The sequence below is a fragment of the Mustela erminea genome, chromosome 9, assembly GCF_009829155.1.
Source record: "Mustela erminea isolate mMusErm1 chromosome 9, mMusErm1.Pri, whole genome shotgun sequence".
NCBI lineage: Eukaryota > Metazoa > Chordata > Mammalia > Carnivora > Mustelidae > Mustela > Mustela erminea.
The window spans coordinates 46,745,028-46,759,388 of NC_045622.1; the positions used below are offsets into that span (position 1 = coordinate 46,745,028).

General features: G+C 38.3%; 1 protein-coding gene across 12 annotated transcripts in view; it reads left to right on the forward strand.

Annotated features, from left to right (window-relative positions):
* Positions 1-14,361, forward strand: part of DLG2 (discs large MAGUK scaffold protein 2) — a 2,075,147-nt gene that overhangs the window by 1,761,844 nt on the left and 298,942 nt on the right. For all 12 annotated transcript variants that reach the window (XM_032356653.1, XM_032356654.1, XM_032356656.1 and 9 more), the window contains one exon: positions 5,764-5,866. In XM_032356653.1, coding sequence (XP_032212544.1) covers positions 5,764-5,866 — 103 coding nt within the window. The remainder of the gene's footprint in view (positions 1-5,763; positions 5,867-14,361) is intronic.

Here is a 14,361-nt window from a genome sequence, read left to right on the forward strand (position 1 = left end):
GAGAGAGACACAGGCAGAGAGGGAACACAAGCAGGGGGAGTGGGAGAGGGAGAAGCAGACTCTGCCGAGCAGGGAACCCGATGTGGGGCTTGATCCCAGCACCATGGGATCATAACCTGAGCCAAAGGCAGACGCTTAAATGACTGAGCCACGAAGGTGCCCCTTGATATCATCCTTTCTATAGGACTAAGAAATAGATAAATATTTCTGGAAAACATTGAGTTATTTACTCATATAACCCCTGGGGCCCCAAGCTAGGGGCCCTCATGGTTGAAGTAGCCAACATAATATTCATCTTTTGAAAATAAACAGAGAAAGGGTTGTCTCTGGATATGGCACACTATTCCCTTCACATTAGCATCTGAATAAAACCTGCAACTAACTTGAATCAAGGAGAAGTGCTAAAATTTCTATTGATTACCAACATGGTTGTGAAAAGGATGTCCTAACAAATAGAATTTTTTCTCCTATGATCCAGGGATGGTTGTATACATAAACAGCACTAGATGGAATTTTTCTAGTCTGCCCAAAGCTTTTTGCTTCAGCCTGGCATGATCTAATCATTATAAACTGGGTCATATTGTTTAAACCAGGTTGCTTGGGGCCATGGTAGAGCTGACCAGGGAGCCACACCCAACTGTGTTCTGTTGGTCTCAAGGTCCTTGAGAGACAAGCTTCTGAACTGGAGTCTTGTAAGGATAGACCTTCAGAATTGAATAGAATATTAAAGGAAGATCAGTAGGCATTGGAATTAAGAGCTCAGGAGTTTTAATTAGACTGTTCTAAATCCTTAACCTCTTCCAACTGTTTAACCTTGAGTAGGTTAGTGATTCTCTCTGAGCTCAATTTTCTTATTTGTGAAATCAGAAAAATAATCCCAGCCTCCTAAGGATTATAAGATGATGTATAAATATCGGAGTATAATAATATAATAAATATATAAGTATAATAATTTTCTAATAACTAATATGTATAATAAGTATGAACATGCATGAGGCTCAATGAATGATAACGGGTTATAATTATCGAACTCAAGAATGGTGATCTCCAATATCCCAGTTCATGCTTAAAGAAGAGAAAATTCAAGCTGAAGTAGAAAAATAGAAATAACAAATACTTGAGGCTCTGTCACACTTGGTATTTTAAAATGTCATCAAGAGCACCTGGGTAGCACAGCCTATTAAGTGTCCTTTTGGTTTCGGCTCAGGTTGTGATCTCAGAGTCATGGAACTGAGCCCCACATCAGGCCCCTTGCTCAGTGTGGAGCCTGCTTAAGACTCTCTCTCCCTCCCTGGGTGTCTGGGGGCTTCAGTCAGGCATTCGACTCTTGAATTCTGCTCAGGTCATGATCTCAGGGTCATGGGATTAGGCCCCCCCATCAAGCTCTCTGCTCAGCAGGGACTCTGCTTAAGAGTCTCCCTCTCCTTCTCCCTCTGCCCCTCCCTCTGCTCATGCTCACTCTCAAATAAATAAATACATCTTTTAAAAAATTGTTTTAAAAAATAAAATATCATATCAATGATATAAACTGTTTTTAAATGCACCTAAAAATGTTATTCGAGCAAAGATTACCAAAACCTCAGGGAGGGAAATAAGAGTCAAAGTGACCTTGAAAAATGTGACTGGAGGAGGACATGTTTGCTAAAATCTGGAGGAAAATCAAGAGCTATCTGGGCAATGTGGTATTGTTCAGGATAACAGCCAGATTTGGTTATTACTGGCCCAGTGGAAAATGAACACACACCCATAGTAGGGTACATCTACTACAGTGGGAAGAAGCCTGAGCCAAACAAGGAAGCCTGGGGCTGGTCCAACCCTATGCTAACTCTGGTATGACTCTGGGCAGGTCCTTTCTCCTATGGGAATGATTTTAATGTTCTAATGTATAAGTGCTGGATGAACAAGTTTTTAAGGCATTTAGTTCTTCATAGCACTCCCCTCAAGTCATGATCTCACAGTCATGGGATCCCACATTGGGCTTCGAGCTCCACATGAAGTCGGTATGGAACTCTGTCCCTGTCCCTCTGCCCCTCCTCCCCACACACTTTCTCTCTCTTTCTTTCTCTCTCTCATAAATAAAAAAAATCTTAAAAAAATAAAATAAAATAAAATAAATATAAATTTATTTATAAAAAATATATAACATGGAAATATATATATAAAATAAATATAAATATTAAAAATTAAAATAATCAAATTTCTCATAAATCTTTAAAAATAAAAGAATAAACTATACAAATAGAAAACAGAAAAAAGCAAACTTCCATTTTATGCAAAAAGAAACATAAATAGGGATGCCTGGGTGGCTCAGTGGGTTAGGGCCTCTGCCTTCACCTCAGGTTGTGGTCCCAGAGTCCTGGGATCGAGCCCCGCATCGGGCTCTCTGCTCCGTGGGGAGTCTGCTTCCTCCTCTCTCTGCCAGCCTCTCTGCCTACTTGTGATCTCTGTCTGTCAAATAAATTAACAAAATCTTTAAAAAAAAAACAAATAATCAGCAAACATTAAAAAGATGCTTAACTTCATAATTATAGAAAGGCAAAATTCAAAAATAATATTGTCTATCTATCACAATGGTAAATGTAAGAATTTGGAGTATATGCAAATTCTATAAGACTGTGAGGAACGTCAGTCATATTTTATTTGTGGGAGTATAAATTTTTGGAGACAACTTGGCAATAGTGTCACAGTTTAACACTCATACCCTTTATCCAGCAACTTGTGTTACATGGTATTTACTGTAGGAGAGTTTATCATAGTGGAATACTAGAACAACCTAAGGGTCCATCAATCCTGCACTGATAAAATAAATTTATATTGAATCATAGAGAACACTTCACAGCTATCAAAAGGGATACGACAGCGTATAAGAACATGTGAGTAAAAAAAATTCTTTCGGGGCGCCTGGGTGGCTCAGTGGGTTAAGCGTCTGCCTTCAGCCCAGGTCATGGTCCCAGGATTCTAGGATCGAGTCCTACATGAGGCTCCCTGCTAGGGCAGGGAGCCTGCTTCTCCCTCTGACTGTTTGTGCTCTCTCTCTCTCTGACAAATGAATAAATAAAATCTTTAAAAAGCAGGGGGCGCCTGGATGGCTTAGTGGGTTAAGCATCTGCCTTTGGCTCAGGTCATGATATCAGGGTCCTGGGATTGAGCTCCACATTGGGCTCTCTGCTCAGCAGGGAGCCTGCTTCCCTCTCTCTCTCTCTTTGCCTGCCTCTCTGCCTACTTGTGATCTCACTCTCTGTCAATGAATAAATAAAATCTTTAAAAAAAAAAAAAAGGAAAATTCTTTAAGATCTATTAGTAAGTGGAAAAAATAAAGGTATAAAACTATGTATAAAATACCTTATTTGTATACAATTTTAAAATTATGACTTGATAAACCTGCTTATATTCATAACAAAAATAATTGGCAGTATATACAAAGAACTCTTAGAATAATAAGAGTTGGGGGACCATTTTATTTTTACGCCTTTTATATTGCTTTAATTTTCATGTGGGTTCATTATGTACATATGTTAGTTTTATTTTTTATATCAATACATTATTTGAGCAAGGAGATTCTGGCCTTTTTCTTTTTGCTTTCTCCTTTATTAATTTCTGTTTGCTTAGTGAATAATTAATCATGTTAAAAACATGCAAGGGAAATTAAAAGAAACAAATAATGCCTTTGACTTAGAAAGTATCTTTCCAGGGAATTAACCTTTCAGAAATACCTCCATAATTGCTCGTAGTAGCCAAAATCTGGACATAATCTTAGAACGTACAATGGTGAGGATCCTTTTGAAAAAATTGCTGGTGGATTACTGGACTCTTGTTAAGAAGGTAAAGTGGTATGAGCTGATTGTCCAAGATATATTGTTAAATGAACAGCAAAACAGAAACAGGTTATAGAACTTTATATATATATGTATATGTATACATATATATATGATCCTACTCACTTAACTAAAAATGTGATGATATATTAAAATATGTAAAGAAAGAAGCAGAAATAGAGAAAGTTGTGTGCGTGCATATGCAGATAGTAGATTTCTAGAAAGTATACACAAAAAACTAAGGGAAGATGATGAGGGGATTTTTTTACTTTTCCTTAGATACCTTTCTGAAACATTAGAATTCATTTACCACGATCATGTATTATTTTTTAATAGGAAGTTAGCCCTAATTATTTGACAAGACAAGAGGTTATTTGGCCCATGAAGTTTGTGCATTCCATTTCCTGTAGGCAAGAGCCTACATCTTATTACTTTTCCCGTCTCTTCCGGCTGTCTGAGTCATACTCTGACTCATCTGTGCCTAGACAGTCTCTGAAATGACTGTCATCTACTAACAAGTAAATCCAGAATTGTATAGTTCAAAGGGGTTTTAGACTCCTCACAATCGCTTCCCTCCAAGGCAGAAGAGTGTGGAGTCTCAGGAGCTGAAAGGTGGCCGCTCCGCCAGTGAGTGGCGCCGTCAGGCCATGCCCAGCTCACTGGACTTCTCCTTGTTACTATGTCATTCTTGCTCTCAGTAAGGAGCTCACCAGAATAGAAAGCAGGGAAGAGGCAGGGACAATTATAAAAGTCGGCAAGGAAACTTTCACAAAGCTATTATGGGAGATCTAGGATATGGAACTAAAGATTACACACATCCCAGGCCCGACAGGGAAACAGAAGCAACTCACCATCCACCACCCAGTGTCATTGTCAAAGAGATGAGAGGCAAAATAAGATTTTATATTTTACATGCAACTAGTCAGGGTTTTTTGTTTGGTTTTTTTTTTCCCCCCCATGGATGGTAGCCAACCTCTCTATGAATAAAAGGAAACAGAATTGTGGCATCAACTGCAAAAAGCTAGCTCTAGGTAGGTTAGAAAAGCTGGACTTACTGTGTGTTCAGTTGAAGCAGAGAAGCTTCTTAGGGGCCTGCCTTGCTCACCTTTGTTCTCCTCCCCTGGTCCCTTTCCTGGGGCAGAAACAGAGTGTTGGAGGCACTCAGTAATTACATTATGTTGACTTAGACTGAGTTGATTTGAGAAAGATTTCAGTTTTTACTTCTCATTAAATTTGACATCAGAATGATTTTTCCCTCTCGGCAGAGATTTGTGCTTGTTTTTTAGATGTTCTGTTTCTCTTTTGGCATCGGCCCCAAAATGGGAGTTAGCAACAGCAACATAAACTCCAGCCATCCTTTATTTCATTTTGTCAGAATTCATTCTGGAATTGTACATGAGAAATGGGGCAGTCGAGTTTATTTTGGAACAAGGCTCAGGGCTGTCTAACCAAGCTTGGGATGACAAGACCAGGCATCTGACCAAAAAGAGGGATTTGGCAGGTAGCCAGCCCTATTTCATACAGTCTACGCAGAACCTCATCTGAATATATTAATCTGTCAGCACGTACTCGTCTATGTACATTACATGTGTCTCTCCTTATTATCCTGTTTTTCCTCTAATTTTGAAGGCTCATATCCATCCCAGAAATCTAGGAAAGTCACAGAGGCATATTAAATGCACACACTAAAATTCTTACAGACAGGCACAGACCAAGTTTCAACCCAGTCAGACATGCTATAAACGCCACAAGATGAAATTTCATGTCTCTGCTGACTAAAAGTTGTCAAGAGCCTGAAACTTGCTCTGTAACACTCAAATGCCTTCATAGGACGGGAGGGGTTTTGAGGCAGGTGACATAATCTTAGCTTCTCGGTGGAGAAACATTTTTCTTCTCTCAGAATGATCTGCCTTGTGAAATACCAAAGTTCTCTGGCTTCCTCCTCCAGGTGAATGGCATCGACCTCCGCGGAGCATCTCACGAGCAGGCCGCCGCTGCCCTGAAGGGGGCTGGACAGACGGTGACCATTATAGCACAATACCAGCCTGAAGGTCAGTGAGAACCCACCCTTACCGAGTTCCACTGTGTTTCTTTGTGAATATATACCCACCTTTCTGATCACCCGTATTAACCAGTCTCCACCAACAAGGCTTTTTTTTTTTTTTTTTATTAACTTACTTATCCTGAAAAATGGGAGCTCCATGTCCGAAGAACATGAGGCTTTGTTACTCTTCACCTTCCAAAGAAAACATCAGAAAAAGTCCTGTTTAAAATATGAATTCAAAACAAAAAAAATCCAAAAAACCTAGCATCAGTTTTATTATTCATGTTCTTATCTGGTACACACTTTTGGTCAGCAATGAATATTGTAAAAAGAATTAGGGTGGACTAAGAATCAAATTGACGTGAGACAGATGAACAAGCAAAACACCAGATTTAATAGCATACGTATGGGGAATCCACATAGACAGGCAAAATAAGGTGTATGTGTCATCCTGAGCTAAGATGTGGGCAGGGGTCTGGGACTTCAGAGGACAGAAGTCCATTTCACAGGGCCATAGAAGAACAGATGTTTGGTAATTCAATATTTGCCCTGCCATATAAATGAGTCACTCGATAAAATTTACCTCTGCTAATAACCCTTGTTCTGGGAAACACCCCCAACTGAGATTCTTTTATGTCTTTATGGGAGGGGCAAAAGTTTCTCTTGACCCTGGAGGGTCTAGATTGCCTTCAGGTCAAAATCCACAGGCCAAGGTGGCACACTGAGTGGGGGAGGGTGGTTGGTCTGGAATCCCTTCAGAAGCAAGGGGAGAGAGAAACAGACCATGATCGGCGGACCATATTCTCTCTTTGTGGCATGAACTCTTACTAACGCTAACGTGATTTTTGGTTGTCCCTGGTGTGGGTTTGTTTTGTTTTGGTTTGGTTTGGTTTGGTTTGATTTTGGCTTTTTCTGCTATAGTATTGCTTGTTTGTAACATGTTACTGTAAACCCTGAAACCTGGTGAGGCGTCGTCAATTGGATTAGCCAACTGAAACTTGATGAGATATCCTGAATTGCATTAGCCAGACCCTGCTCTTTGGTTTGTTTCAACATGTATCTGTGATCAGAATGATTCTCAGGGAGACCACCTAGAAGTGACCTATTGTGTGGTTGAATTTTCAGCAAATTTGTATATAGATTACTCCTTTTGTTAATGAAATATACTTAAGCACCCACTGTGGGCTAGACTTTACAAAAAAGTAGAGGGGTATGGTTTCCTGTCTTCAAGAAATGTAGTTAATTACCCTTGGTCCACAAGGCTAGTAGACAGGACTATTAAACAGATAAACATGATAGTACAAGATGCCATTAAGGAAGAGCCTTTTTGCGTGGGGGTATAAAGAGCTTCTTTGACCTTTTAAAGTGATTCTTTCTTAATGTCAGTTGGTCTCTTCTTTGGAAGACAGAGGTTTGTGTCTCCCCTGTGAAGTCTTAGATTTTACCATAATGGTAGCCAACCACATATTTCACGTGAATATAAAGAAAACATTCTGCCATGTGTCTTTTGGAATGTTACATTTATTTTGCCTGAATTTAGAATTAGAATTTGCAATTAAGTTAATAAAAAACATGTACTAAATGCTTTCTCCTATTGGCCTCGCCCAGATATGGCCAGAGAGGTGGGGAAGAAGGGGTTTGTGATTGTCACAGATGGGTGATGACAGGACCGGGAGAAAACATTCTACCCAGACAGTTTTGAAAGTCTTTCTACTTCTTAAAAATTAATAGACATGTCTTCTACTAGGAATAAATTGGCTCCAGAAGGATCCATTGTAAAACAGAAAATAAAACCATTTGGGTTAGCATAATTTGAGGAGAATATTCTACTTCATATAGAATAAGAACTTTCCTGTGGAATTTTTCCATTTTTTTTACAGCAGTGTTCGTTCACTCTCAAACCGTATGCCCTTCACCATAACCTGGCACATGGCATGAATATTCTAGGCTGTTTTCCCATTTCTCAAGAGTTTCCTCTCCAATACCAATTATACCAATTAGAAGCCATTGATAGTAAAGATAGCCATTCAAATGACCTGGAACAGAGTGATTTTTAAACTTTAAGGATTACAGTAAAGGACAAGCATGTCATAGTTCTATCCACATAAATCTTCATCTTAAGCTTCCTTACTGCGTTTGCTTCCTTTAAGCAATGTACTTAATTTGGATACTTTGCTGTACTTTGTGAGGATGCCTATTCAAAGCAACCATGTCTTATAAGGCATAAATAGATTTTCTAAGTGCTTCTGAAGAAATTTGTAAATAAAAATGATAAGCTTGGGGTGCCTGAGTGGCTCAGTGGGTTAAAGCCTCTGCCTTCAGCACAGGTCATGAACCCAGGGTCCTGGAATCAAGCTCCACATTGGGTTTTCTGCTGAGCAGGGAGCCTGCTTCCCTTCCTCTCTCTCTGCCTGCCTCTCTGCCTACTTGTGATCTCTGTCTGTCAAATAAATAAATAAAATCTTAAAAAAAAAAAAAACAATAAGCTTATTTCAAAATGCCAAAGTACAGATAGGATTCACAGAATTCCCTATTTTAATAAGTCTAACTGTATTCTCATTTGTCACAGCTTTAAATCAGTTGGAAATGTGGTAGTGTAACATCAAGTAATCTTCTTTCCCGCTTTGTAAGTTTAATGTGCAACTGAGCTTTAATTTAACTATTGTTTGAAATGGAAAACTAATTGGATTGTTGTTTAAACCATTTAGGGACATTTAAATTATACAACACTTTTAGGAAATAATGAACAATTTACCTTTAAGATAACAAGTGAAAAGAAGAATATGCCACAGAGTTCATTAGGAAATTCTTACCAGATCTCCTTCATTTGCACTAGTATTGTGAGGTGTCCCTGCTAAGACAAATTTTATTGACTTCTCTTTTGGTATGGTCAGGAACCAGACTTTCTTTCAGTAATTTTTTCAGGTACATTCAAATGCTTTTATCAAGATACTAGATTCCTTCCTCGGTATTATTAAATATTCAGGAAATTTGGCCCTTACCCCCAGCCCAAGTCATTTTCTTTTAAGTAATTTTTTTTTTAATCTTACTGAGATTAAAGGATTTAGGTATTTTTAAGAGATTGTTTTCTGATGATGTAGGACCCAAATTGTATAATAATGACACCAACCCTGAGAACTGTGGAATGTCAGAGAAGGGATAAACCTCTAAGAGTCAAAACAGTACAAGAATACTTTGTGGAAATGGGGAAATGGAGCCAGACTTTGAAAAATAGGTGGGATTTCTATTATGAAAAGCGGAGAGAAAAAATATCTCGCTAAACTAAATAAGATTTTGAACTCTATGTGTGCAGGCACGAAACCTATATTTTGTTCACTTTTGTTTTGTTCATTTTTAGTGTTATAGATATTATTGGTATTTCTTTTTTTTTTAAGATTTTATTTTATTTATTTGACAGAGATCACAGGTAGGCAGAGAGGCAGGCAGAGAGAGGAAGGGAAGCAGGCTCCCTGCTGAGCAGAGAGCCTGATGTGGGGCTCGATCCCAGGACCCTGGTATCATGACCTGAGCCGAAGGCAGAGGCTTTAGTCCACTGAGCCACCCAGGCGCCCCTATTATTGGTATTTCTTAAAGCCTTGCTGAACTAGCAAATAATACTTACCATTCTTTAGCACTTGAGTTTCCACCTGAAAATAATTGAAGATTGGAGGGATGATTCAGTTTTACAACTTGCATTTTTTCATTTTTGCTTCAAACCAGAAAATAAGTGCTAAACAAGTATGTATTGCAAAATATAAAACAGTTTCCAACTGTGTTTTTCATAAGACTTAGTTCATTTTTTGAATAATTATAAATAATTTATAATTATCATAATATAACAATAAATGTCTTCCTTGGCAAGTTTCACTGTGCAAAGTAAGACCAAAGTTCTTATACTTCTGCTTAAAGTGATCTTGCTCCTGGTTGTCTAAATTACTCTAGCCATCATTAAATTTTATCCAGTGTCTAGTTTTAGGTAGTAGAAATAAACCCGCATTTGAAGACTCACATGCAAACCGTGTTTCTTTCTGGTGGTATGATTGTAATTCATTTATACCATTTTTTTTATCTACTTTCTGTCACATGTTTACTTGGAAACTAATATGTATTATTTTGATATTAGGAAGTAAATAATGAAGTTATTTTCTTTATTTCTTTTTTTAAGAGGATCATGTATCTGATACTTAAGGAATAATTCTACTTAAGCAATATAGGAAGTTAATTCTTCTAAACTCCAATAACCTATGTTCAGTTAGTGAAGTTACCCCAACACCACTTCAGAAAAGGAACCATAATGCCTGCCCAACACATGCATACACTCTCCCCTGTCCCTTTCCGGCCGTCTTCCCCATTGCCGTCAGAATTATTGTTCGCTAGGATATGACCCCAAGGTACCTGTGCACAGACTCCATGCCCTTCACAGTATGGTCCCAGCCAAACTGTATGCTCCCTCCTTACTCCCTGCACCATCATCACCCACCACCATCATCATTTTTACTCTCCCATGCTACACAGGACTGCTTTCTGTTCCTCAGCACTTGGTCCTTAGCAGTCATGTTCCTGGACCTTTGCTCCCGTGGGCTCCTCTCCCTGGAATTCCCTTTCCTCCCTTTCTATCCCTACTCATTGTGAGGGCCTGCAGACGTCAATTCCACTCTGAAGTCATCTTTTATCTGCTAAGTTGATGTTGATTGATTCTTTCTCTGAGCTCTCTAGACCTATATTCAGAGAGTTTGTGTGTCCCTTAGCATGATTTGCACATTTCCCCACTCAAGTAAGCTTCTAGAGGGCAAGAACCCACTTATCGTTCGTTTTATGTCCTGAGAGAATTTGCACGATATGAATTTGACTATGCTTTATTAAAGTTATTGATGGGGTCTCTATTTGCTTTAGAAGTACAATAAAATATCTTCAGTGTGTTGGCAAATAATTAATAGTAAGTGTTTAAGAAATATTTTCTGGATGAATATTGAATGAATTGCCTGGGGTTCTGATATTAGATGCAGACAATGGTAAATGAGTCCCCAGATTGGACATCCGGTGTTGATGCAGTTTTTAGGTGGTGCCTTTTTTTTTCTTACAAAGAAATGACCCTAGTGGATAAACATCCTTTCTCCTGCACTGAGGAATATCTACAGCTATTATTCTGTAATATAACACAAAGAAAAGATGATTAAAGCTCTAAGATTTTCTAAAGTTCTAAAACAACTTTAACACCACTGATGAATTTTAAGAAGTCACTGGGGCTCCTGAGTGGCTTAATCTGTTGAGCATCCCACTCTTGGATTCAGCTCAAGTCATGATCTCAGAGCTATGAGATTAAGCCCTGCATTGGACTCCATGCTCACCATGGAATCTGCTGGAGATTCTCTCTCCCTTGGTCCCTCCCACTCATTCTTTCTCTCACTCTTGCTCTCAAATAAATAAATAAATCTTTTTTTTTTTTTTTTTAAGTCACTGATTGTAACCAAATTGTGCATTTGTCAGAACAGGTCTAACACAGCATTTCTCTGAATCAGACTGGGACAAGCCTTTATAACATTTGCTGCCTTCTCACTGTGCTATAATACCTCTGTTTACTGTGAGACCACTGACTGGGATTGAAGTAAAAAAACACCAGATATTCACTGGGACAATGAAGTGAACAATATAAATTGTTGGATAAAGCACAAAATAGAGATAATTAATTGCCAAGGTATTCTTATGACAACCACCAGTATTCTCTTGGCTTTAATATGACTACTCAGGCATTGTTTTAGATCCTGCAAAGGCTTCAGAAGGGCCTGCAAGCAGGGAAGAGGAGCTCCTTGAGGGTCCCCATCAGGAAGTGGGGACTTGAGTAAACAGTGGAAGAGTCTGATTTTGTCTGCCTTTTTTTTTTTAAGCTTTTATTCAAATTCCAGTTAACATACAGTGTATTATTAGTTTCTGGCATACAATATAGTGATTTAATACTTCCATACAACCCCCAGTGATCCACCTTTTACTTTTCAACAGACTACTTGAAAAGAAAAGTCCAAAGGACAGACTTAATTAAAAATAAGACTTATAAATGTGGTCTAGTTTATGGAACTGTGGCAGAGTGATGATGTGGTTCATTTATATACCTGTATTTGGTTAATGGATATTTTTACTGAGCACTTACTGTGCTCCACTCAGTATTCTTAGGAAATGATAAAGCAGTGAACCCAAAGGCCCTCTCAAATAAATATTAAATTTGTTAGAAGATGATAAGTAGTATAAAGAAATAGGAAGAAAGGTAAAAGTGATAGTATTGAAGAAAATATGGTAGATCTAGAAGACCTAGCTAATAAGTTCATATTTCAGCAGAGATCTCAAAGAAATCAGGGAATAAGCCATGCAGGAAGCTGGAGGAAGAAAGAAATTATTCTAGAATCCTGGTCTACCGAGTGTGATCTGTGAACCAGCAGCATAGAGATCAATCAAGAGCCGGTAGATATGCATAACCCCAGGCCCCACTCCAGCCTTCTAAATCAGAATCTACATTTTATCAAATCCATAGGTTATTTACATGTAGTTTGAGAAGCACTGTACTAGAATACGTGAGGACCCTGCAGAAACTGTGATTTGTCACTCCGGGTTGGACTCCCTCTACCTGGATCTAGGGTGATGTCACCTGAGGCGGCATCACTAGGTTTGATTTCTGACATGTGTTACTCAATGACTGGTCAGACCTCAGTCGTTTTACTAGGGACAGGTCAGACTGCAAGGGCTCTAGGAAGTTCATGTGTCATTCACCCCTGCCTGGCCTATACCTCCCCTCTAAATATAGATTATCAACCAAATTCATAAATCTTGCTAGAACTCCCCATCTAGTGAAACGGTGAACCTACTCAGGCTTCATCCCCTTTCATTACGGCCTCTCCTGCCTCTCCTGCAAGTGCATAGAGAAGCCATTGGGGATAAGGTGAGATTGAACTTCATCCTAATAGATGACTTTACAGACAAAAAAAAAAAAAAAAGGTCACTAAGGCATCACTTTAAAATTTCTTTAAGTAACTTACTATATTTTAAAGCAGATCATTTCAGTAATCTTTTTTACTCCTTTTAAATTGTGAAGCTAATTCAGAAAGAAAACTACTCATTCTTTTCAGAAGGAAGTGAAATTCTGATCTTTTCCAGAGTTACTACTTTGAATTAAGTTACAAGTTTAAACCAGAGTTGGACACCATGATCTATTTCTCTGTGAGGTCAAAGATGTGATGGAAACTTAAAATGAGTTGTAATTTACCCTCTGAAAAACATAGACACCTCCTATATCTAAAAGTTCCCAGAAATGAGAGTATATACAACACCCAAGAAGCTTACTTACAATACAAGCTATACTTCTTTCCTTAAATCAATGTCTACATAAGTTTATGCATATGAATGAGCAGCTGTGGCGTGCTGAGATAGTTTCTCAATGCAAATAACTGCATCTCAAATGCTCAGGCAATATTCATAAAGTCCAGCTGTAGGTCTTGGTCAGAAATTGCATCAGCATCATCAGGGAACATTCAGGATGAGCTTTGGAATGGGAGGTACAGTGCAAGACTCTGGACTAGGAAGAGAAGACCAGTATTCTAATGCCAATTCTAATTCTAGCTGTGTGACCTCATGCTAGTTATTCATCTTTATGAGTTTGCATTTTCTCAGTTAGGAAAAGTTAGGACAAGTTAAATATTTTCAAAGTTACTGAATTCTAGATAAAAGACATAACCCATCAAGTAATACAGAAGTATGAATTCCATTATTTGAAGATTTTTTTCACTAATACTGCATCTTTGTGCTTTGCGTTTTTTGCATTCTTTAAGAAGAAATGAATGCACAGTCTGGTTAACTTGGTGCATTCTCTGTGGCTTAACTGGAATCAGTGAGAAATGGAAATTAACAGTTGGAAGAATCCTTATACATCACCTTATCCAGCTTCACAGATGGGGGGATTGAAGCTCAGTCAGTATCCACATAGGAAAACAGTCCATTATCTTAACATTTGTTATAACTACTAAAACTGAGGCTAGCTAAACCAGATAGTAAATTCCTTAATTCTTTGAATTTACTGTAGTAGTTCATGATGGCTGATGGCTTAAATAGCCCAAGGAATCTAATCCAACTAGATTATTATGATCAAAAGGGGGTTGAAAAATTCTTATGAAGCCTTGGGGCTTTCTCATGCACATAATTTCACTTTCACTTCTAGCTTCTTACTCATGTTCATTGCTTTTATCCCTGTATCACAAGTGAATGATACATATAAGAGAGCTTTAAAAATATAAGCTATTACTAATAATTTAAAAAATAACCACGAATCTGAGAATATTAGTAGTTCAAGAAACAGTTCAAATACATTATGCTTTGCCTCTTCCCTATCCTAATTTCTTCAGGTGGCATCCTTCATCCGTCTGTCCATCCATCCATTATCAGTTCATCCTCAGTGATATTCTGTTTTGCCACATATGGGATTTCTCCAGATATATTGCATTAAATCCGGTTTAGCTAGTT